The sequence below is a fragment of the Gorilla gorilla genome, chromosome 20, assembly GCF_029281585.2.
Source record: "Gorilla gorilla gorilla isolate KB3781 chromosome 20, NHGRI_mGorGor1-v2.1_pri, whole genome shotgun sequence".
Lineage (NCBI taxonomy): Eukaryota > Metazoa > Chordata > Mammalia > Primates > Hominidae > Gorilla > Gorilla gorilla.
In genome coordinates, this window is record NC_073244.2 from 64,907,677 (window position 1) to 64,932,109 (window position 24,433).

General features: G+C 42.7%; 1 protein-coding gene and 1 pseudogene across 3 annotated transcripts; both read right to left on the reverse strand.

Moving 5' to 3' along the window:
* Positions 1 to 792: 792 nt before the first annotated feature.
* On the reverse strand, positions 793 to 14,310 carry LOC101153131 (zinc finger protein 816). Of its 3 annotated transcripts, none has more exons than XM_055370373.2 (4): positions 14,081 to 14,310; positions 7,384 to 7,461; positions 4,245 to 4,371; positions 793 to 3,079 (listed from the first exon to the last, which is right to left on the reverse strand). In XM_055370373.2, the coding sequence occupies exons 2-4, from the start codon at positions 7,444 to 7,446 to the stop codon at positions 1,224 to 1,226; spliced, it is 2,046 nt and encodes a 681-aa protein (XP_055226348.1). In that variant the 5' UTR covers positions 7,447 to 7,461; positions 14,081 to 14,310; the 3' UTR covers positions 793 to 1,223. The 3 variants fall into 3 exon arrangements, with proteins under 3 accessions (XP_055226348.1, XP_030860498.2, XP_055226349.1); XM_031004638.3 differs by having other exon boundaries at positions 14,091 to 14,275; XM_055370374.2 differs by having other exon boundaries at positions 14,199 to 14,256.
* A 7,442-nt stretch (positions 14,311 to 21,752) lies between these two features.
* On the reverse strand, positions 21,753 to 22,264 carry LOC134757702 (putative protein ZNF321; annotated as a pseudogene).
* Positions 22,265 to 24,433: the final 2,169 nt, after the last annotated feature.

Sequence of the window (24,433 nt, forward strand, 5' to 3'; positions counted from 1 at the left end):
CCTGATTTTTGTAAAGGCTGCAAAACAGGCTCAAAAATAAATAAATAAATAAAAATTAAATTTAAAAGAGCCAGTTGCAGTGGCTCACGCCTGTAATCCCACCACTTTGGGAGGCCGAGGTGGGTGGATCAGCTGAGGTTAGGATTTCAAGACCAGACTGACCAACATGGAGAAACACCCTCTCTACTAAAAATACAAAAATTAGCCAGGCGTGGTGGCGGGCACCTGTAATCCCAGCTGCTTAGGAGGCTGAGGCAGGAGAATTGCTTGAACCCAGGAGGCAAAGGTTGCAATGAGCCCAGATCATACCACTGCACTCCAGCCTGAGTGACAAGAGCAAGACTCCATCTCAAAACAAAAAAATAAAATAAAATAAAAAATAAATAAAAATACAAAAATTAGCATGGTGTGGTGGCATGCATCACTAATCCCAGCTACTCAGGAGGCTGAGGCAGAATTGCTTGAATGCAGGAGGTGAAGGTTCCAGTGAGCTGAGATCATGTCATTGCACTATAGCCTGAGTGACAAGAGCAAGACTCCATCTCAAAAAATAAAAATAAAAAACAGGCTGGGTAAAGTGGCTCGTCTATTGGCCAGGCTGGTCTCAAACTGCTGACCTCAAGTGATCTACCTGCCTTGGCCTCCCAAAGTACTGGGAAAACAGGCATGAGCCACTGCACCTGACCCATTCTTCTTAACATTAACACTTTTTATGTCAATTAATGCGTGAACTCAATGTTAAGTCAACTCAAACTCAAGTCAATGTTGAATCGACTCTAATGTCAATTAAAGTTTTATGATTTTTTATATTCATTTTATTTGGAACAATTATCTCAGAAATGAATTTTCTGATGTTCTGCATGGAATGACCACAGACTGAAGACCTTGCCACCCTTACATTTGTAAGGCATCTGTCCAGTATGGATTCTCTGATGTCTAGTGAGGTGTGAACATGAAGTAAAGGCTTTGCCACAATCATCACACTTGAGGTTTCTCTCCTGCACGAATTCTCCTATGTTCTGCATAGGATGAGGCTTGACTGAAGACCTTGTCACAGTCATGATATTTGTAAGGTTTCTCTCCAGTATGAGTTCACTGATGAACTACAAGTTATGAATGACGTCTGAAAAATTTGCCACATTACATTTGTAGATCTCTCTTCAATATGGATTCTGAAATGATTTGCAATGGTTGTAGAATTACTGAAGACTTTGTGACAATCACTACATTTGTAAAGTTTCCCTACACCCATGGATTGCTTGATGGTGAATAAGTGTTGACTGTCCAGTAAAGGCTTTGCCACACTCATTACACTTGTAAGGTTTCTCTGCAGTATGAACTCTCTGATGTTTTGCAAGGCTTGCTTTTTGATTAAAAACCTTGCCACATTCATTACACTTGTAAGGTTTCTCTCCAGTATGAACTCTCTGATGTTGTGCAAGGATTCCTTTTTGATTAAAAACCTTCCCACATTTATTACACTTGTAAGGTTTCTCTCCAGTATGAACTCTCTGATGTTGTGCAAGGATTCCTTTTTGATTAAAAACCTTCCCACATTTATTACACTTGTAAGGTTTCTCTCCAGTATGAACTCTCGTATGGTTTGCAAGGCATGAATCACTCCGGAAAGCCTTGTCACAAACCTTACATTTGTATGGTTTTTCCCCAGTATGAATTCTCCTATGTCTTTCAAGGTGTGATCTGCGACTGAAAACTTTGTCACATTCTTCACATTTGTAAGGTTTCTCCCCAGCATGAAGTCTATGATGACGTGCAAGGTTTTCTCTTCGACTAAAAACCTTGCCACATTCATTACATGTGTAAGGTTTCTCTCCAGTGTGAAGTGTATGATGGTATTGAAGGGATGACTTCCGACTGAAACTCCTGCCACATTTATTACACTTGTACGGTTTCTCTCCAGTATGAACTCTCTGATGTTCTGCAAGGTATGAATCACTCCGGAAAACCTTGTCACAAACCTTACATTTGTATGATCCCTCTCCAGTATGAATTTTCCTATGTCTTTCAAGGTGTGATCTGCGAATGTAAACATTGTCACATTCTTCACATTTGTAAGGTTTCTCTCCAGTGTGAAGTATATGATGGCATTGAAGGGATGATTTCTGACTGAAGGTCTTGCCACACTCATTACACTTGTAAGGTTTCTCTCCAGTATGAATTGCCTTATGAATTACAAGGGCTGAATTTCGACCAAAGGTCTTGCTACACTCATTACACTTGTAAGGTTTCTCTCCAGTATGAAGTCTACGATGGCATCTAAGGGATGACTTCTCACTGAAGGTCTTGCCACACTCACTACACTTGTAAGGTTTCTCTCCAGTATGAAGTCTATGATGGCATACAAGGGATGACATCTGAGTGAAGGTCTTCCCACACTCATTACACTTGTAAGTTTTCTCACCAGTGTGACATCTATGATGATATACAATGTATTGCTTCTGATTAAAGATCTTGCCACATACATCACATTTATATTGTTTCTCTCTTGAATGGGTTATGTGGTGTCTCCTTAAGAGTGAGCTATAATTAAAGGCTTTGCCACACTCATTACTTTGGCAAGGTTTTTCTCTCATGCGTATTTCCTGTATTTGTGTGAATAATGAAGAATGGAGGAAATTCTTCCCATACTTATTAGAAATATGAGTTTTGAGCCTACAAGAAATTCTTTGGGATTTTGAAGCTGAGGAAGCACCACTGATAGACTTGTCCAATTGCTTACTAATTTTCCCTTTAGTCTGAAGCATGTGGAGTTCAGGCAGATGCGAATGAAAGCTTGATCCAAGCTGATCTTTAATACGCTTGTTTCCAGCATGCCTTTGATCACTTTGGTCTGTACTACCAGTCAACTTTTTGATTCTTGTCATGGGTGCTTCATGGCCATTTCTTTCAACTTCTTGCCACTGAAACTCAAAGTGATGAATATCTTTCTTCATTTCTGGGAAGCAAAAATCTCCAATGTGATGACTTTTATGTCTTTGCAACATCCCTGTGTGGATCACTTCTCCTGTATTACCATGCCCGGTTGATGAGAACTCCATCATGGATTTTAAAGAGCTATCTAAAAAATATAAAGACCAACAGGTTTCCAATTAAGTACAGATGGTAAATAATAGTTGATATTCAAATGTGTAAAAATTACACAAAAAGCAATACTTATTTTAAACTTCCCAAATGTGATCTTCAAAGTTTAAGAACACACTGTCTCTACTGAACATACAAAAATTAGCCAGTCATGGTGGTGGGTGCCTGTAATCCCAGCTACTCAGGAGGCTGAGACAGCAGAATTGCTTGAAGCCAGGAGGCAGAAGTTGCAGCATGCGGAGATCACCACATTGCACTCCAGCCTGGGCAACAAGAGCAAAATTCTGTGTAGAAAAAAAAAGAGTTCAGTCAAGAGCCTCATATATATGAGGCAGTGAGCCTGAATGATGTCCTCCCTAGGAGGAATTTCTACAGCAGAGACTGCTGCTTACAGAAGATGCCCATTCGTTTATGTGATGAACACTGTCACAGTGCTAGTGAGAGACGCTTCTGTGATGGTTCTCAAAAACCAGAATGAAAGGCCAAGCATGGTGGCTCATGCCTGTAATCCCAACACTTCGAGGCTGAGGTGGGCAAATTGCTTGAGGCCAGGAGTTCAAGAACAACTTGGCCAACATGGTGATACCCTATGTCTAATAAAAATATGAAAATCTGCCAGGTGTGGAGGCATGTGCCTGTAATTCCAGTTAGGTTGAGAGGCTGAAGTACAAGAATTGCTTGAACTCAGGATGCAGAGGTTGCAATAAGATGAGATCAAGACTCTGCACTCCAGTCTGTTCAACAGAGGGAGACTCTGTCTGAAAACAAACAAACAAAAAGAAAACAAAACCACAAGCACAGCTGGAAACACTTGTCAGTCAGTGTCATGCTTTCTATCTCATCTCCTGGGCCATGCTGACAATTCTGCTCAGGGCTTCCAGGGACATCTCTTCCTAGAGCACGATGATGTTCAATTGTATTAGTCAAAGTGTTCGTGAATTTTCTGTTTTTATGTAAAACCACTCCAAAGGAGAGTCTCTAAGAAGCTGTCCATGACAGATAGGAGGGTCATCACTGCAGAAAACAATGACATGTACATCAAAAGCATGTATGGGGCAAAATCACAAAAGAGAATACAAAACCAGAAAGAGCCAAGATAGACAAGTGCAGATTCCTCATGCCTGGAGGGACATTTTCCTCACCCACAAACTCCAGGTTCCTGTAGTTCTCCAACATCACAGCCCTGTATAAAGCCCTCTGCACAGGGTTCAGGCATTTCCACTCCTCCAAAGAGAATTCTATAGCCACATCCCTGAAAGTCAAACGTCCCTAAAATAAAAAACACATTTCAACAAAACATTATGGAGGAGTGAGTTATGGCCCTCACATGAAATGAGAAAACAGAAAATAAGTATTGATTTGATCAAAGACTGTGTTCTGACAAATTTATGTTAAGGTATTTTTGAACAATTTTTCAGTATAGTTGCATTTTATTGTACTTTTTCATGATAGCTTTTAAAATCCCCTAAGTCACTGTGGAAGTCTCAGTTTTATGGACAATATAAGGCCAGGAACGGTGGCTCATGCCTAAAATCCCAGCACTTTGGGAGACCAAGGCAGGTGGATCTGCTGAGCTCAGGAGTTCGAGCCCAGGACAACATGGTGTAACCCCGTCTCTACTAAAAATACAAAAAAAAAAAAACCAGGTGTGGTGGCACACGCCTCTAGTCCCAGCTACCTGGGAGGCTGATGCATGAGAATAACTTGAGAACAAGAGACGAATGTTGCAGTGAGCCAAGATTGTGCCATTGCACTCCAGCTTGGGCTGCAGAGTAGGACTCCATCTCAAAAAAAAAAGAAAAAAATATATATATATACACACACACATATGTTTTATATATATAATACAATATTATATATAATATATATTTATAAAATATATAATATATAATACAATATTATATATAATATGTATTTATAAAATATATTATATGATATTGTATGATAAATATAATATTAAATAATTAAAGATATTAAATATATATAATATATATTTTATATATATACAAAATAAGTCCAGGCATGGTGGCTCACACCTGTAATCCCATCACTTTGGGAGACCGAGGTGGGTGGATCACTTAAGGTCAGGAGTTAGAGACCAACCTCTCCAACATGGCAAAACTCCGTATCTACTAAAAATAAAAAAATTGGCTGGGCATGGTAGGGAGGTGCCTGTAATCCCAACTATTCAGGAAGCTGAAACAGGAAAATCGCGTGAACTCTGGAGGCAGGGGTTGCAGTAAGCCAAGATCACACCACTGCAATCCTGCCTGGGCAACAGACTGAGACTCTTTCTCAAAAAAAAAAAAAAAAGTATATATATATATATATTGCAAATAATGTATTTTCTACATAAACCATGGGATTGGCGGCACACAGTAGGTACACCTGTAATCCCAGCACTTTGGGAGGCTGAGGCAGGTGGATAACCTAAAATCAGGAGTTTGATACCAGCCTGAAGAACATGGACAAATTCTCTACTAAAAATACAAAGTTAGCTGGGAATGGGGGCGCATGCCTATATTCCCAGCTACTGAACCTGGGAGGTGGAAGTTGCAGTGAGCCGATATCGTGCCACTGCACTCCAGCCTGGGCCACAAGAATGAAACTCCGTCTCAAAAAAAAAAAACAAACAACAACAACAAAAAAGAAACGAAACAAAACTGTCAAGGACTTATGTGTCTTCATTCAGAGAAAGCTCCAAGGAGGATTTAAAAGAGCGAGTTATCTTGTTTTCTACCTTGGAAACATGAAAATTTTCAGAACTTGCAGGATAAAATACTGTAACAAGCATTCATCAGACCAGGAGCAGGGCTCACACCTGAAATCCCAGCACTTAGGGAGGCCGACGCGGAAGGATCACTTGAGGCCAAAAGTTCGAGACCAGCCTGGCCAACATGGTGAAACCCCATCTGTACTAATAACACAACAATTAGCCAGGAGTGTAGCATGCATCTGTAAATGCAGCTACTCAGTTGGCTGAAGCGTAAGACTCATTTGAACCTGAGAGCCAGAGATTGCAATGTGCCACTACACTCCAAGTGGGGAGGCCCTGTCTCAAAAAACATGCAAAAAAAAAAAAAAAAACCCATTCATCAAATAATTTTTTCTAAAATCTCATAACGGTATATGAATACATTTCTAAAGTATTGCGCCGACTTGCCACAGAACTCGCAATAGCGATTCCCCACTGAGACATGGGAATGGGTGGAAGGCTGGACAGGAAAGGGGATGCATAAGTGCACTTTTCTTTGGACTTTTACTACATGACACATATATACATCATGTGATGTTTAAAATAAAAGAATTACTTAATAATAACGGGTAGGAAAAGAATGGCTCCATCCTCTCTAACGACATAAGTTGTGTTCTTATGTCAGAGCAAACTTATAATCATTTTTACCTAAAATGTTTGCTTCATCAGAGTCCCTGTAAAAAAAAACAAAACAAAACAAAAAACAAAAAAAAAGTCTCTGTGGGGTCAAAGTGCTGAGAATGATTTAAAGAATACCCTGCAGTTAGATATTTATATTGATTTCATAATTTGAAGTCAATGATGGAATAAAGCTAACTGTATTACTGATATCTATATCCGCTTTCCATTCTATTCCAAGACATTGAAAGTGCAGAGTCCTACTGGGCTGTCTCACACCTGTAATCCCAGCAATTTGGGAGGCTCAGGTGGGAGGACCACTTAAGCCCAGGAGTTTGAGGCTGCTGTAAACTAGAATTGTGCCATTGCACTCCAGACTGGGCCCCAGAGTGACACCCTGTCTCTTAAAACAAAAGTTTGGCAACAGAGACATATTGACTCACTAGTGTAGCTTCAAATGCATTACAAAATCAGACACAAAGTATCTCCCCTAGTTTGTCTCCTCTTCCAGAATTTACCAGATTAACCAGTGAACATTAATGTATGACTTTCATATACAGTTTCTCTGATCTGGTCCACAAAGAGCTAAATGTGCATCCAGATGTGGCCCCTGAACAATCCCTGCTGCCCAACATCACTGACACCACGGGGCCCACACCCCGTCTCCATCCATATCTGGTGTGAGCCCTTCCAGGACCATGCCCAGTGGAGCCTCTTCCCAAGCTCATGTCACTAGTTTATAGGAGTTGGAATTTAAGTGAAGATGAGAGGGACTGAGAAAAGGCATGAGTGAGTGCAAGCAAACGTGTGATGTAGAACGCTTCACACTCAGAGAAGATTGGCTACTACAATACCTGGCACTTCAGAAAGGAAAGAGACAGAAGAATCCACCAAGGAATATCACTTACCTGAGGAAGAGCCATCCCTGGCTCCTTTTCTTTGCTCTTCTTGGTGGCTTCCTCACGTAACATGAGTCTTTGGAAATCCTGTATGTTAAAAAAGCAAGAGATTTAATATTTAGAAACCATTGACTCCTTTCCTGTGACAAAATACACACACAGGGGAGACCTCACCCGAGAGAAAGATGGTCCTCTGCTACCCACTGCACCAGAGACCATGCAGAGATAAGAAAGTTCCACAGGAAGACCTACAAGTGTAATTTTGACCCGTTTTCAGATCTTGCTCCCCTCCTGGAAAAGTCCACACACATGCTGCAGCAGGACACAGATCTTCAGGGCACAGATCTGGCCCTAACCAAACTCCATACAGAGCCCCCTCACCTCCCTGTGGATCACAGGCTGATCTCTGCTCTCAACATGGAGGAAACTTCCTTGATGTTTAATGCTGGACACAGATAAGAATCACCAGTGCCACTGTAAGTATTATTGAGTGTGGGTCCCATCCTATTATAATAGCAATCTGATAAAACAGCATGCCTGTAATCCCAGCATTTTGGGAGGCCAATGCAGCTGGATCCCTTCAGCTCTGGAGTTGGACAAAAGCCTGAGCAACATGGCGAAAGCCCATCTCTACGAAGAACACAAAAATAAGCGTGGTGTGGTGGCACACGGCTGTGGTCCCAGCTACTCTGGAGGCTGAGGTAGGAAGCAGACCACCACTTCTCCTGCTGCCTTCCTCCCTCCCCCTTGCCTAGTTTATAAGACAGGAGGAAAGGAAGAAAGCAAAAAGTTAGAAAGAAACAGAAGTAAGATAAATAGCCAGACGACCTTGGCGCTACCACCTGGCCCCGGTGGTTAAAAATAATAATAATAATAATATCAACCCCTGCCCTAAACTACTTATGTTATCTGTAAATTCTAGACATTGTATGAAGAAGCATTGCAAAAGTTTCTGTTCTGTTAGCTGATGCACATAGTGTCAAGTCACGTTCCCCACGCTTGCTCGATCTATCATGACCCTTTCACGTGGACGCCTTAGAGTTGTAATTCCTTAAAAGGGTCAGGAATTTCATTTTTGGGGAGCTCAGTTCTTGAGACGCAAGTCCTCTGATGCTCTGGGCCGAATAAAGCCACTTCCTTCTTTAATCCATTGTCTGAGAGGTACTGTCTGCGGCTCATCATGCTACATTTCTTGGTTCCCTGACTTGGAAGCGAGGTGATTAACAGAAGGTTGAGGCAACTCCTTAGGCGACTTAGGCCTGCCCTGTGGAGCATCCCTGCTGGGTACTCCAGCCAGCTTGGGCGACACGGATTCTGAGAGTGCTACCAGGTAGGCATGTGACCCAGAAAGATACTTAGCCTGGCCGTCCGAACTTGCAGCATAACCAGTGTGCTTATTGTAAAGAAATAGGATATTAGAAGGACAAGTGCCCTCAGCTAAAAGGAAAACAAGGTGGCTCAGAGCAGGAGGCCCCAGCAGGAGCCCTGTTCAATATAGCAGAAGAGTTACTGAACTGAGGAGGACCGGGCTCAACTGCCCCCAAAGAGCCCATGGTCAAGATGACAGTTAGGAGCAAAGACATTGATTTTCGTATTGATACCAGTGCTGAACATTCAGTAGTAACCGCCCCGGTTGACCCTTTTCCAAAAAGACTATTGTTATAATCGGAGCCATGGGAGTTTTGTCAAAGCAAGCTTTCTGTTGCTCCAGACTTGTACTGTAGGAAGACATAAAGTGATTCACCAGTTCTTGTACATGCCTGACTGCCCCTTGCCCTTGCTAAGAAAGGACTTGCTTAGCAAGCTGAGAGCCACCATCTCTTCTACAGAGCACGGCTCTTTACAGCTAAGGTTACCCAGAACGGGAGTCATTATGGCCCTTACAGTCCCCTGGGAAGAGGAATGGAGAATTCTCTTAACTGAGCCAGGCCAAGAGATAAGACCAACTCTGGCTAAGCAGTGGCCAAGGGTGTAGACAGAAGACAACCCTCCAGGGATGGCAGTTAACCAAGCCCTGGTACTTATAGAAGTTAAGCATAGGGCCCAGCCAGTCAGGCAAAAACAGTACCCGGTCCCCAGAGAAGCTCTTGAAAGTATCCAGGTCCATCTCAAGAGCCTGAGAGCCTTTAGAATTACAGTCCCTTGTCAGTCTCCCTGGAACACTCCCCTCCTGCCTGTTCCCAAGCCAGGGACCAATGACTACAGGCCGGTACAGGACTTGCGCTTAGTCAATCAAGCTACAGTGACTTTACATCCAACAGTACCTAACCTGTATACGTTAAGGTTGCTGCCAGCTGAGGACAGCTGGTTCTCTGGCTTAGACCTGAAAGACACTTTCTTTAGCATTAGACTAGCCCCTGAGAGCCAGAAGCTGTTTGCCTTTCAGTAGGAAGATCTGGGGTCAGGTGTCACTGCTCAGTACTCTTGGACCCGGCTTCTGCAAGGGTTCAAGAACTCCCCCACCATCTTCAGGGAAGCACTGGCTCGGGACCTCCAGAAGTTTCCCGCCAGAGACCTATGCTGCGCATTGCTCCAGTACGTTGATGACCTTCTGTTAGGACACCCCATGGCAGTTGAGTGTGCCAAGGGAAAGGATGCCCTACTCTGGCCCTTGGAGGACTGTAGGTATAAGTTGTCCAAGAAGAAAGCCCAGATCTGCTGACAGCAGGTACATTACCTAGGATTTACTACCCAACAGGGGGAGCACAGCCTGGGATCAGAAGGAAAGCAGGCTTTTTGCAACCTACTGAAGCCTAAGACCAGAAAGCAGGTGAAAGAATTCTTAGGTGCTGTGAGGTTCTGCAGACCGTGGATCCCAAACTTTGTAGTACTGGCCAAGCCTCTGTATGGAGTCACAAAGGGGGAGGACCAGGAACCTTCTGAACAGAGATCCCAACAACAGCAAGCCTTTCATGAGTTAAAAAAAATCTTATGTCAGCCCCAGCCCTGGGGTTACCTGACCTGACAAAGCCTTTTACGCTGTATGTTTCTGAGAGAGAAAATATGGCAGTTAGAGTTTTGATCCAAACTGTGGGGCCCTGGCCAAGGCCAGTGGCCTGCCTCTCTAAGAAACTAGATGGGGTTTCTGAAGGTTAGCCCTCATGTTTGAGGGCCTTGGCAGCAACTGCCCTGCTAGCAGAAGAAGCAGATAAACGAATTCTTAGGCAAAACCTGAACATAAAGGCCCCCCATGCTCTGATGACTTTAATGAATACCAAAAGACATCATTGGCTAATGAATGCTAGACTAAACAAGTACCAAAGCTTGCTCTGTGAAAATCCCCACATAACCAGTGAAGTTTGTAACACCCTGAACCCCGCCACCTTACTCCCGGTATCAGACAGCCCTGTTGAGCATAACTGTGTAGAGGTGTTGGACTCAGTTTACTTTAGCAGGCCTGACCTTTGAGACCAGCCTTGGGCATCAGTAGACTGGGAGCTATACATGGACAGGAGCAGCTTCATCAGCCCACAAGGAGAGAGATGTGCAGGATATGTGGTAGTAACCCTGGACACTGCCATTGATGCCAGATCGTTGTCCCAGGGCACTTCAGCCCAGAAAGCCGAGCTCATTGCTTTAATTCAGGCCTTAGAACTCAGTGAAGGTAAGACTGAAAATATTTACACTGACTCTCGGTATGCCTTTTTAACCCTCCAAGTGCATAAAGCGTTATATAAAGAAAAGGGCCTGTTGAACTCTGGAGAAAAAGACATAAAATATCAGCAAGAAATCTTGCAATTATTAGAAGCAGCATAGAAACCCCACAATGTGGCAGTCATGCACTGCAGAGGACACCAGCGAGCTTCCACCTCAGTTGCCTTAGGGAACTCCAGAGCTGACTCAGAAGCTCGAAAAGCAACATCCACACCCTACTGGGCATCAGTCACAGCCCCCCTGCTCCCTCAAGCACCTGACCTTGTACCTACTTATTCTAAAGAAGAAAAAGACTTTCTCCAGGCAGAGGGAAGACAGGTGATGGAAGAAGGAAGGATCCGGTTACCAAATAGGACAGTACCTGTGCCACAGCTGCTAGGAGCCGCAGTTGTACTGGGGGTGCATGAAACCACCCATCTAGGTCAGGAGTCACTTGAAAAGTTGTTAGGCTGGTACTTCTACAGCTCACAATTGTCAGCCCTCACTAAAACCGTGGCACAGCAGTGTGTTACCTGCTGACAGCACAATGCGAGGCAGGGTTCAGCCGTTCTGCCCGGCATACAAGCTTATGAAGCAGCCCCCTTTGAAGATCTCCAGGTGGACTTCACAGAAATGCCAAAGTGTAGAAGTAACAAGTATTTACTAGTTCTCGTGTGTACCTACTCTAGGTAGGTGGAGGCTTATCCCACACGAACTGAGAAAGCTCATGTGCTTCTTCGAGATCTTATTCCTAGATTTGGACTGCCCTTACAAATCAGCTCAGATAACAGGCTGGAGTTTGTGGCTGACTTAGTACAGAAGACAGCAAAGGTATTAAAGATCACATGGAAACTGCATGCTGCCTTCTGACCTCAGAGTTCTGGAAAGGTGGAGCGAATAAATTGGACTATCAAAAATAGCTTAAGGCCTTAGGAAAAATTACACAAATGATTTCAGCCCAGGTAAATGAGAGATGCCCCATTAGCTTATTCTCCCCAGTTCACTCTTTCTCCCCAGGTGATTGAGTGTGGATCAAGGACTGGAACGTAGCCCCTGTGTGCCCCCAGTGGAAAGTACCCCAGACCGTCATCCTGACCACTCCCACCGCTGTGAAGGTAGAAGGAATCCCGGCCTGGATCCACCACAGCCATATAAAACCTGCAGCGCCTGAAACCTGGGAGGCAAGACCAAGCCCAGATAACCCCTGCAAAGTGACCCTGAAGAAGACGACAAGCCCTGCTCCAGTCACACCCGGAAGCTGACTGGCCCGACGCACAGTCGAAGCATGAGGAAGCTCATCGTGGGACTCATTTTTCTTAAATTTTAGACTTGTACAGTAAAGGCTTCAACTGACCTTCCTCAAACTAAGGACTGTTCCCAGTGTATTCATCAGGTCACTGAGATAGGACAGCAAATTAAAACAATCTTTCTGTTCTATAGTTATTATGAATGTACAGGCACGTTAAAAGGATCTTATTTGTATAATTCCACTCAGTACAAGGTACGTAGCCCAGGAAATGACAAACCTACTATGTGTTATAACCCATCTAAGCCCCCTGCAACCACCGTTTTTCAAATAAGATTAAGAACCGGTCCTTTCCTAGGTGACACAAGTAAAATAATAACTAGAACAGAAGAAAAAAGAATCCCCAAACAAGAAACTTTAAATTTGATGCTTGTGCAGCCATTAATAGTAACAAACTCAGATTAAGATGTGGATCTCTTAACTAAGAAAGGAGCTACACAGTAGAAAATAAATGTTTGTCATGAGGCAGAGGTCTGTGAAAATTTGCCTATTGCCCATGTGTTATTTAGGCTACTTAGAAAAATGACAAAAAAAGACCCGGTTCACTTTCAAAAAAAAGAAGCCAACCCCTCCTGTGCTAGCAGTCACCGTAACCCACTAGAACTAATAATCACTATTTCCCTAGACCCCCGTTGGAAAAAAAGAGAAGGTGTAACCCTGAGGGTCAATAGGACAAGGGTAACCCCCCAAGTTGCCATTTTAGTCCGAGGGGAGGTCCCCAGGCCCTTTCCCAAACCAGTGTTTCAAGCCTTTTATAATGAGCTAAATCTGCCAGCACCAGAGCTTCCAAAAAAGACAAGGAACTTGTTTCTCCAGTTAACGGAAAATGTAGCTCATTCCCTCAATGTTACTTCTTGTTATGTACGTGGAGGAACTACTGTCAGAGACCGATGGCCTTAGGAAGCCCAAGAGTTGGTGCCCACTGATCCAGTTCCTCACACAATTCCAGTTCAGAAGGCCCAAACTAGCAACTTCTAGGTCCTAAAAACCTCAGTTATTAGACAATACTATGTAGCTAAGGAAAGAAAAAACTTCACCATCCCCGTAAGAAAGCTCAATTGTCTAGGACAGAAGTTGTATACAACAGCACAACAGGGACAGTCACTTGGTGAGGCTTAAACCACACTGAAAAGAACTCATTAAGTAAATTTTCTAAATTACAGACTGCCTAGGCTCATCCGGAATTTCACTGAGACTGGACGGCCCCCGCTGGACTATACTAGTCCAGGCACAGAGACTATACTATACTATACTAGTCCAGGCATAGGCTATACTAGTCTGTAGGCACAGAGACCCATCTCCAACAACAAAGAAGAAAAGTTAAAATCTGGTTCCTGGCTCTGGGAATCTAAGGCCAATTAATGTGAACTTTGCAAAACTAGACCAAAAGGAATAACCCCATCTCCCCACCCGTAGTAACAAAGGATCAAAGGGTATTCTCCCTGTAGCCCTCCCGCTTCCACCACGTCTCAGATGGAAAGGGAAAGAGCCCAGGAGTGGCCACAAAGCACCGGCCACCCTGGGGCTGCGGGGCTGCAACGCTGCGCTCCAGGGGCCGACTAGAGCGAGGCTGGGAAGCGCTCTTGCCCAGGGCGAGAACCCAGCTCGGGGTGAGGACGTGAAACAGCGCGAGGCGGGAGGACGCGTCAGAAAGGGTTTTGCGAAGGAAAGTTTCGCGACAGGAGGTGTCTGCACGGCCCCACTGCAGAAAGACCGGGGACGGGACCAGCCTCAGGGCGACTTTAAACTCAAAAGGAAGCGACTCACGGACTCTCACCCGGACGTTTCAATTTGCTCTGGGTTGAGAAAAGAGGGGCCGGAATTTGCAGGTCTGTGGGGACCCCACGTCCCCTATATAGCAGTACCAGAGAACTAGGAAACGCACACTCCGCGGTACAACTTTCAGTCCACGCCATCCGCTTCCGGGTCTGTGCCAATCGGCGCAGGACAAAAGCGGGACCTGGGCCAGATCCCCGAAGAGGTGGGCGGGGCCTGGGCGAGGCCGGGGCGGGGTGCAAAGGACAAGGGGCCTGGCGCGGAAGAGAAGAGTCTTGGGCTGTGAGGAGTCCGCGGGGGCGGGAAAGGGGCGGGGCCTGAGCTTTTCTCCATCTCGCTCTCCCCGCCTCTGTTTTCAAGGTTTTAGAGGTGACACCCGCCAGTGAGGCTGGAGCAGCTCAGCAGTCAGGGAAATAGTACCTCCCTGAGAAGTCGCCGTGTGGCGGTAATTGGATCCGGGAAAGTTCCTTGCTATTGAAATTTATTTTAGCAATTTAATTCCAAAGCCTGGAAGTTGTCTACGGCAGGAATGCAAACTAGAATGCGAAATGCAAAGCCTTGCCTGAGCGAAAGGTAGAATTTCAGGCTGACGGTCCACAGAACAGAATAGAAATTCTCTCCCTTTCAATTCTCCATTCACTGGAGTGGGAGAGTCCACACTGTGCTCAGCTCCTGAGACTTCCCTAGGGCCACCGTCTGGGGTGTGGAGCAGAGGGCTCAGGCTAGGGAGGAGTGAGGTCACCACCTGCTGCTTAAACACAGCAGGGATGCGGGCAGGGTGGCAGGAGTCTGGGGTCCCAGCTACTCAGGAAGCAGGGGCGAGAGGATCGCTGAGCCTGGAGTTCCAGGCCAGCCTGGGCGACAAAGTAAGACCCTCTATCCCAGAGCTCCCTCCTCCGTCTCAATAAACAAAAAAGTGATTTAAAAAAAGCACTGACATTGTAACAGTGCATATAAGTTGCCCAGTGGTTTCTTACATTTGTTATTTCATGCTGCACTTACAATGAGTTATTTTTGTCGTGGAAAAGAGTCAAACTGTAAAATATCTTAAGAGATTTATTCTAAGCTAAATATGAATGACCCTCAAGAGGTCCTGAGAACATGTGTCCAAGGTGATGGGGAACTGCTTGTTCTTAGACATTTTAGGGAGGCATTAGACATCAATCAAATACATTTAAGAAATACGTTGCTTTGGTTCAGAAAGGCGGGGCAACTCAAAGCGGGGACTTCTGGGCTACAGGTAAATTGAAACATTTTCTGATTGGTTGAGTTTGTCTAAATACCTGGGATCAATGGAGAGGAAATGTTCACGTTAAGGTAAAAGATTGTGGAGACCAAGGTTGTTTTCAAGTCTTCTATTGGCTGCCCTTAGAGATTATAGATGACAAATGTTTTCTATTCAGACCTTTAAACAGTGCGAGATTCTTACTTAATCTCTTCAGGATTGGTAGGGCCTAGAAGAAAAAGATCTAGCTATGTTAACAGAGATTCTTTACAGATGCACATGTACCCCTCACAAAGAACAGCTTTGCAGGACCACTTCAAAACATGGCACAGAAACATGTTTTGGGGTAAAATATTTTGACTTTCTTCTTTGTCACGTTATTCCAGAGTCAGACTGGAAAGTAAGACAGGATATATAGGACTAAATAAAACCCATCTGATGAGTATTTATGGTTTGTAGGGCATGACTCCCCAGACCCTTTAGATAGGAAATTGGGCAAGATAAAAAAAGTAGACCTTACTCCTCATTCTCAAATTCCTTTTTTTTTTTTTTTTACATAATTCCTAAGTGTATTGTAATATCAAATTCACTTTACGTGCCTTCTGAAAATAAGTAGAAAATGTGCTTTTTATCTTCAAGTTGTAATTTTTTTTTTCCTAGAAACAGGACCTAGTTCTGTCACCCAGGATGGAATGCAGTGGTGGGAACACTGCCCACTGCAACCTCAACCTCTGGGGCTCAAGGAATCCTTCCGCCTCACTCCCAATTAGCTGGGGCCACGGGCCCTCACCACCAGGCCTTGCTAATTTTAATTTTTTAATATTTTGTAGAGTCGGGGGTCCACTATGATGCTTAGGCTGGCCTTGAACTCCTGTACTCAAACAATCCTCCCACCTTAGCTTCCCAAAGTGTTGGGATTAAAGGCGAGCTACCACACCCATCCAATTGTAATCTATTTTGGGTGTTTTCTTTGTTGTTCTTTCCTAAGTGTTCTATCAGGTGTGAATAACAAAGGCTGTAAAATAGGCAGTCTTCAAACATTGGGATTTATTTTCATATGGAGAATAATTATGAGATATTACTAAGGATACATTGCAGTCAGGTTATTCTGTTTTACGTGGGCTCTGAAGAAAATATAACTAAATTACAAAATTGGCTGGGTGTGATGGCTCACACCTGTAATCCCAGCACTTTGGCAGGCCTAGGCAAATAGATCACCCTGAGGTCAGGAGTTTGAGATCAGCCTGGCCAACACAGCAAAACCCCATCTGTACTAAAAATACAAAAATTAGCTGGGCATGGTGGCATGCGCCTGTAATCCCAGCTACTCAAGAGGTTGAGGCAGGAGAATTGCTTGAGCCCAGGCAGCAGAGGTTGCATTGAGCTGAGATCTCACCACTGCACTCCAGCCTGGGCAACAGAGTGAGACTGCATATCAAAAAAAGAAAAAAAAATTATAAACTTTTAAATCACCGCATTTCTGCATGCAATAATTTTATGGCAATATCTGTAAGTTAACATGTACTATGAACTATATTTTTCACTCACATCCCTAGTTATCGAAGGCTTCATTTATCAAACACTAATAATTAGCTACAACATAATTACGTTTAGGAAGAAATTAGCATATCTAAAATATTAGCAAGTTTAAAAAAGCATAATGTGGCCAGGCATGGTGGTTTATGCATGTAATTCCAGCATGATGGGAGGCCAAAGCAGAAAGATAGCTAGTGGCCAAAAGTTGGAGACCAGCCCAGGCAACATGGTGAAACCTCATCTTTATATTTTAAATATTTATGTATCTGTGTATTCATTTATTCATCTTTGAGATGGAGTTTCATTCTTATTGCTTAGGCCGGAATGAAATGGTGTGGTCTCGGCTCACCACAACCTGTCTCCTGGGTTCACGCGACTCTCCTGCCTCAGCTTTCTGAGTAGCAGGTATTACAGGCATATGCCACCATGCCTGACTAATTTTCTATTTTTACTAGAGATGGGGTACCTCCATGTTAGTCAGGCTGGTCTCGAACTCCCGAGCTCAGGCGATCCACCCACCGTGGCCTCCCAAAGTGCTGGGATTAGAGGCCTGAGCCACCATACCCAGCCTCTATGTAGCTTTGTAAAAAATCCTTGTAACTGTCTCTTTTAGGAATAAAATGGGAGGCAGGTTTGTCTGACACAGTTCCCAGCCTGACTTTTCTCTTCGGCTTAGTAATTTTTAAGCTTCTTTCACAACCTTCTGACAGACATAATGCTTTGACACACTGATATTGGTTTATATAGATTTTTCCAAAACAGTAAAAGTCCAAGGGTCTATCATGAACTGGGTTAGCGGAGGCAAGAAGATTCCCAGAAGACTCCTGATCTCAAGCAATCCTCCCACCTCAGCCTCCCAATGTGTGAGGACCACAGGTGTGATCCACTGAACCCAGTGGAGTCTCCATCTCAAAAAAAACTAAAAAGCAATACAGGAATTAAGGTACTCTATGGAATTACATCATTTGACTTTTTTTTTGAAATGAAAAGTCTCACATATTTATTACTGAACCCAGCCAACCAACGTGTTCATAACAGATTCAGAGAGAAAAAATATATTCCCAATAAAACATGTCCAACTCTCCAGATAATGGTGACATTTTCTGCTTGATATGGTAACGTGATTGTGATGCTCAGACAGCATAACTATGTGTGCCATCTCACGTGCAATTCCTTATAGACCCTGATTGGTTCTTCTCCAATGTCTCCTTTTAAAGTTGTACCTGATTTTATTACCAGTTTTCATCTGAATCCACTGGGGAATGGAACGATTTTGCTTTTTTTCTTGGCCAGGAATCGCTTAATCCTGATAGTCTTATGAGAAGATCTGGTGAGAAGCAGAGTCAAGTACACACCACGATGGTGGAGAAAGGAAGAGAAGGGGCTTGACATCTTTTTTTTTTTTTTTTTTTTTGAGAGAAAGTTTCACTCTTGTTGCCCAGGCTGGAGTGCAATGGCACCATCTCGGTTCACTGCAACTTCCACCTCCTGGGTTCAAGCGTTTCTCCCACCTCAGCCTCCCGAGGAGCTGGGATTACAGGTGCCTGCCACCATACCTAGCTAATTTTTGTATTTTTAATAGAGATGGCATTTCACCACGTTAACCAGCCTGTTCTCAACCTCCTGACTATTGTTTCTGCTGTTAGCTGTCAGTCCTCTTCATCACGGCACAAACAAGATTATTGTTTTTCTCTGAAACTGATGTGGATGGTCTGCCTGCTGCTCCACGTGTAACCTTCAACATTGTCTTCTCCCAACTCAAAATGAGTTATCCATTTACAAACTGTTGATTTCTTTTGGGCATCATCCCCATAACCTTTTCATAAAGCATCAATGATATCATAATTCATCTACCCAAACTTTACCATAAGTATTCTTTTTTTGAGACATGCTGGAGTGCAGTGGCAAGATCACAGCTCACTGCAGCCTTGACCTCCCAGGCTCATGCCATCCTCACACTGCAGACTCCACAGTAGCTGGCCCTGCAGTCAGGTGCCACCATGCCCAGTGAATTTCTGTATTTTTTGTATAGAAGGGGTTTTCACCATGTTGCCCAGGCTGGTCCTGAATGCCTGGGCTAACGTGACCCACCTGTCTTGGCCTCTGAAATTGCTGGGATTACAGACCTGAGACACTGCAACTGTTCTCATCATAAATTTTATGTTTCCTCTTGTTTCAATTTTAGCAGAATTTGTATTCCTTTGATACAGTCTCTTTTCAAACTCATGTCTTATCCTTCTCAGTGCCTCAAACTAGAGTCTGTTCAGACTTGTTATAACAGATTTGTATCAGTTTATTTTGGTGCAAAAACTGTGAAATTCATGCACAATTTTCCCATAATATGTATTTTTCCATGAGCTTCTTGAAGACCACTTGTACTAGAAAACTGTATTCAAGAGGATATATAAAAGGATTGTAGATATGCAAGTGCCATTTACTTCTGGCATGCAAGGATGGTTCAACATATTCAAGCAAATCAATGTGATATACCACTTGAACAGAATGAAAGATGAAAACCACATCATCTCAACAGATGGAGAAAAATCATTTCACAAAATTCAACATCTGTTCATCATAGAAATCTTAAACAAAATAGATAGAGAAGGAAATTTACCTCACCAATAGAAAGACCATTGATGAAATGACCAATGTGGAGATAACCAAGCAGGGAAAATGGAATCCTTTTCCTGTAGGATCTCACATGATGCAAGAACGTTCTCACTTTTTCTATTCAATAAATACTGGATGTCCTAGCCAGAGCAATGAACTAGCAAAAGAAATGAAATGCCTCAAAATCAGAAAAAGTAAAATTATATTTTTTGTAGATGACATGATCTTCTGTGTAGAAAATCACAGAGTCAACCAAAATACTACTGCAACTAATAAACACATCAGTAGATTTGCACAATACAATATCAGCACCAAAAATTCATTGAATTTTCATACATTAACAATAAACAATTTTAAATGAAAATTTAAAAACGCTTCCATTTGCTAGAGAACTTAAAGTAAGAAATAGGAATAAACAGAAAGAAGTGAGAAATTCATACACTGAAATCTACTAACATTGATCAAAATGATTAAAAACATATATAAAGATATAACCTATACTGATGTTTTGGAAAAATTAATACTGTTAAATGATTATATAACCCAATATGATTTAGATTCAACACAATACCCATAAAAATCTCTATCAGTTTTTGTTGAAGAAACAAAAAACAGACTGGGAAAAGTGCTCACCTTTGTTGGCCAGGCTGCTCTCAAACTCCTGATCTCAAGTGATCTACCTGTCTTGGCCTCCCAAAGTGCTGGGATTACAGGTGTGAGCCACTGCACCTGGCCTAATCCTCTTAACATAAACACTTTAATCTCAATTAATACTTGAACTCAATGTTAAGTCAACTCAAACTCAACTCAATGCTGATTTGAATCTAACGTCAATTAGTGCTTGATGGTTTGCTATACTCATTGCATTTGGAATTATTACCTCAAAAATGAATTTTCTGATGTCCTGCAAGGAGTATCTCAGACTAAAGATCTTGCCACACATATGACTTTTGTAAGATCTCTGTCTAGTATGGATTCTCTGATGTGTAATGAGGCATGAACCTGAAATAAAGGCTTTGACACAATCGTCACACTTGTGAGGTTTCTTTCTTGTATGAATTCACCTATCTTTTGCATAAGATGAAGCCTGACTGAAGACCTTGCCACAATCATCACATTTGTAAGGTTTCTCTCCAGTATGAGTTCGCTGATAAACTGCAAGGTATGAACGAAGTCTGAAAAATTTGTCACATTTATAACACTTGTAAGTTCTCACTTCATTATGGATTCTCCAATAATTTGCAATGGTTGCAGCATTGCTGAGGACTTTGTGACAATCATTACATTAGTAAAGTTTCCCTATGACATGAATTGCTTGATGGTGAATAAGTGTTGACTGACCACTGAAGGCTCTGTCACACTCATTACACTTGCACGGTTTCTCTCCAGTGTGAATTCTAGTATGTTGTGCCAGGTGTGAATCACACCTGAATGCCTTGTCACAAACCTTACATTTCTATGGTTTCTCTCCAGTATGAACTCTCCTATGTATTTCAAGGTGTGAATTGAAATTGAAAACTTTGTCACATTCTTCACATTTGTAAGGTTTTTCTCTGGTATGAACTCTATGATGATGTTCAAGGTTTGATTTTCAATTAAAAACCTTGCCACATTCATTACACTTGTAAGGTTTCTCTCCAGTATGAAGTCTATGATGACATGCAAGGTTTGATTTGTGATTAAAAACCTTGCCACATTCATTACACTTGTAACATTTCTCTCCAGTATGAATGACCTTATGCATTACAAGAGATGAATTTTGAACAAAGGTCTTGCCACACTCATTACACTTGTAAGGTTTCTCTCCAGTGTGAATTATAATATGCTGTGCCAGGTGTGAATCACATCCAAAAGCCTTGTCACAAACCTTACATTTGTATGGTTTCTCTCCAGTATGAATTCTATGTCTTTCAAGGTGTGATTTGCGACTAAAAACTTTGTCACATTCTTCACATTTGTAAGGTTTCTCTCCAGTATGAAGTCTTTGATGATGTGCAAGATATGCTTTTTGCTTTTGATTAAAAACCTTGCCACATTCATTACACTTGTGAGGTTTCTCTCCAGTATGAATTGCCTTGTGAATTACAAGGGATGACTTGTAACTGAAGGTCTTGCCACACTGATTACACTTGTAAGGTTTCTCACCAGTGTGACATCTACGATGGTATGCAAGGTATCGCTTCTGATTAAAGACCTTGCCACATATATCACATTTATATTGTTTCTCTCCAAAATGGATTATCTGACATTTTTTTTAACAGTGAGCTACAATTAAAGGCTTTGACACTCTCATTACATTGGAAAGATTTTTCTCTCATGTGTACTTCCTGTTTTTGTGTGAGTAATGAAGAATGGAGGAAATTATTCCCATACTTATTAGAAATATGGGTTTTAGGAATACAAGAAATTCTTTGGGATGCTGAAATTGAGGAAGCATCATTGACAGACTTCTCAACTTGACTATCAATTTTCCCTTTGCTCTGCAATATATGCAGTTCAGGCAGATGCAAATGAAAGCTTGAGCCAAGCTGATCTTTAATAGGCTTGTTTCCAGCATGCCTTTCATCATATCAGTCTGTATTACCCGTCAACTTTTTTATTTCTGTCATGAGTGCTTCATGGCCATTTCTTTCATCTTCTTGCCACTGAAACTCAAAGTCCTGAAAATCTTTCTCAATTTCCTGGAAGGAAAAATCTCCAGTGTGATGACTTGCTTGTCTTTGCAATGTCCCTGTGTGGAACACTTCTGTATTGCCTTGCCCTCTTGATGATAACTTCCTTGTCATGCATTTGGAAGAGATAGCTACAAAATATAAACACCAATAGGTTTCCAATTAAGTGCAGATGGTAAATAATACTGAAATGTGTAAATAGGACACAAAAAACAATATTTATTTTGAAATTCCCAAACATGATCTTCAAAGTTTAAGAACACAAAAGGAGTAAGGTTCTTTAATAAATAAAGGGCGATTACAAGTCCTTTAAATCATTTCTACAGAAGCCTATTCCCAATATCATGATGAAACACTGACAGGGCACAAACATGTGTAAGCCTAAAGTAAGGAGTGTTTTTCCACTGTGACCTTAAAGTGTATCACAGTTTGCAAAAAGCATATTACTGTCACATCAAAGAAGAAAAAATATATATTCTTCATATTTATAGCATAGAGTATACAAATAAACGCTAAAGGACTGGATAATGTACTATATTGGTAAATAATCCACAACAAGCTCTTGTAAGGATAATCAAAATCAATGGAAATTCTGTATTGTCAAACAATCATAGCACTGAGAAGATAAGAAAAGAATACAAAAATTAGCCAGGCATGGCGGCCCCTGCCTGTAATCCCACTACATGAGAGGCTGAGACACAAGAATCACCAAGAGGCAAAGGCTGCAGTGAGTCAATATCGCACCACTGCACTCCAGCCTGGATGACAAAGTGAGACTCCATCTCAAAAAAAAAAAAAAAAAAAAAGGCAGGGCATGGTGGCTCACACCTGTAATTCCAGTACTTTGTTTGGGAGGCAGAGGCAGGCAGATTACCTCAATACAAAAAGTAGCCAGTAGCCAGGCATGGTGGTGGGCACCTGTAATCCCAGATACCTGAGAGGCTGAGGCAGAAGAATTGCTTGAATCCGAGAGGCAAAGATTGTGGTAAGCTGAAATCGTGCCACTGCACTCCACCCTGGGCGACAGAGTGATACTCCATCCCCCCAAAAAGAAAATGTGAATACCATATTTTTCTGAATAACTGTGAAAAATTTCCTATATCCATGTGGAACAGGCACTTTGTGACTTTTTTAAAAAACGTTTATTATTTTTATATTTTTGAGATGGAGTCTTGCTCTGTCACCCAGGCTGGAGTGCAATGGCACGATCTTGGCTCACAGCAACCTTTACCTCCTGGGTTCCAGTGAGTGTCTTGCCTCAGCCTCCTGAATACCTTGGATTACAGGCAAGCACCAGCATGCCCGGCTAATTTTTGTATTTTTAGTAGAGATGGGATTTCACCATGTTGGCCATTTGGGATTACAGGCATAAGCCACTGCACCCAGTGGCACTTTGTGACATTAATGAGTGCAGTGTGTCAGTTATATTGCATGCCACATACTGAATACTCACATGTAAAGTCATAAAATTCAATTAACAAAATATTGTAACCAACGATAAAACAAGAAAATAATATGTACATTTATACAGCCTGCAGAATTGTAAACAATTTCCACTTAAGAAAAAAGCCAAAACTTCTACTTACCACCAGCACACAATATAAGAACTGAATTACATGTTAAGATCACTACCTTCTGATATATGAGGTCAAGAAAATACACAGCATTGCCGGGCACGGTGGCTCATGCCTGTAATCCCAGCACTTTGGGAGGCCGATGCGGGCAGATCATGAGGTCAGGAGATCGAGACCATCTTGGTTAACACGGTGAAACCCCATCTCTACTAAAAATACAAAACGTTAGCCGGGCGTGGTGGCACATGCCTGTAGTCCCAGCTACTCAGGAGGCTGAGGCAAGAGAATGGCGTGGACCCGGGAGGTGGAGCTTGCAGTGAGCAGAGATCGCGCCACTGCACTCCAGCCTGGGTGACAGAGTGAGACTGTCTCTCCAAAAAAAAAAAAAAGGAAAAAAAAGAAAGTACACAGCATTTAAACGAATAAGAATTGACTAACTGCCAGGCGTGGTGGCGCATGCCTGTAATCCCAGCACTTTGGGAGGCTGAGGCAGGCAGATCACGAGGTCAGGAGTTCGAGACCAGCCTGGCCAACGTGCTGAAACCCCATCTCTACTAAAAATACAAAAAAATTAGCTGGGCATGGCGGAAGGTGCCTGTAATCCCAGCTACTTGGGAGGCTGAGGCAGGAATCGTTTGAATCCAGGAGGTGGAGGTGTCAGTGAGCTGAGATCATGCCACTGCACTCCAGCCTGGGCAACAGGATGAGACTCAAACTACTCAACTAC

Coding starts and splice junctions, on each gene's coding strand:
- LOC101153131 (XM_055370373.2), bottom strand. CDS start 7,446: ATGTTACGTGAGGAAGCCACCAAGAAGAGCAAAGAAAAGGAGCCAGGG. Junction 4,372..7,383: donor CAGGGATGGCTCTTCCTCAG/GTAAGTGATATT, acceptor TTTTTATTTTAG/GGACGTTTGACTTTCAGGGA. Junction 3,080..4,244: donor CAGGAACCTGGAGTTTGTGG/GTGAGGAAAATG, acceptor TATATTTTTTAG/ATAGCTCTTTAAAATCCATG.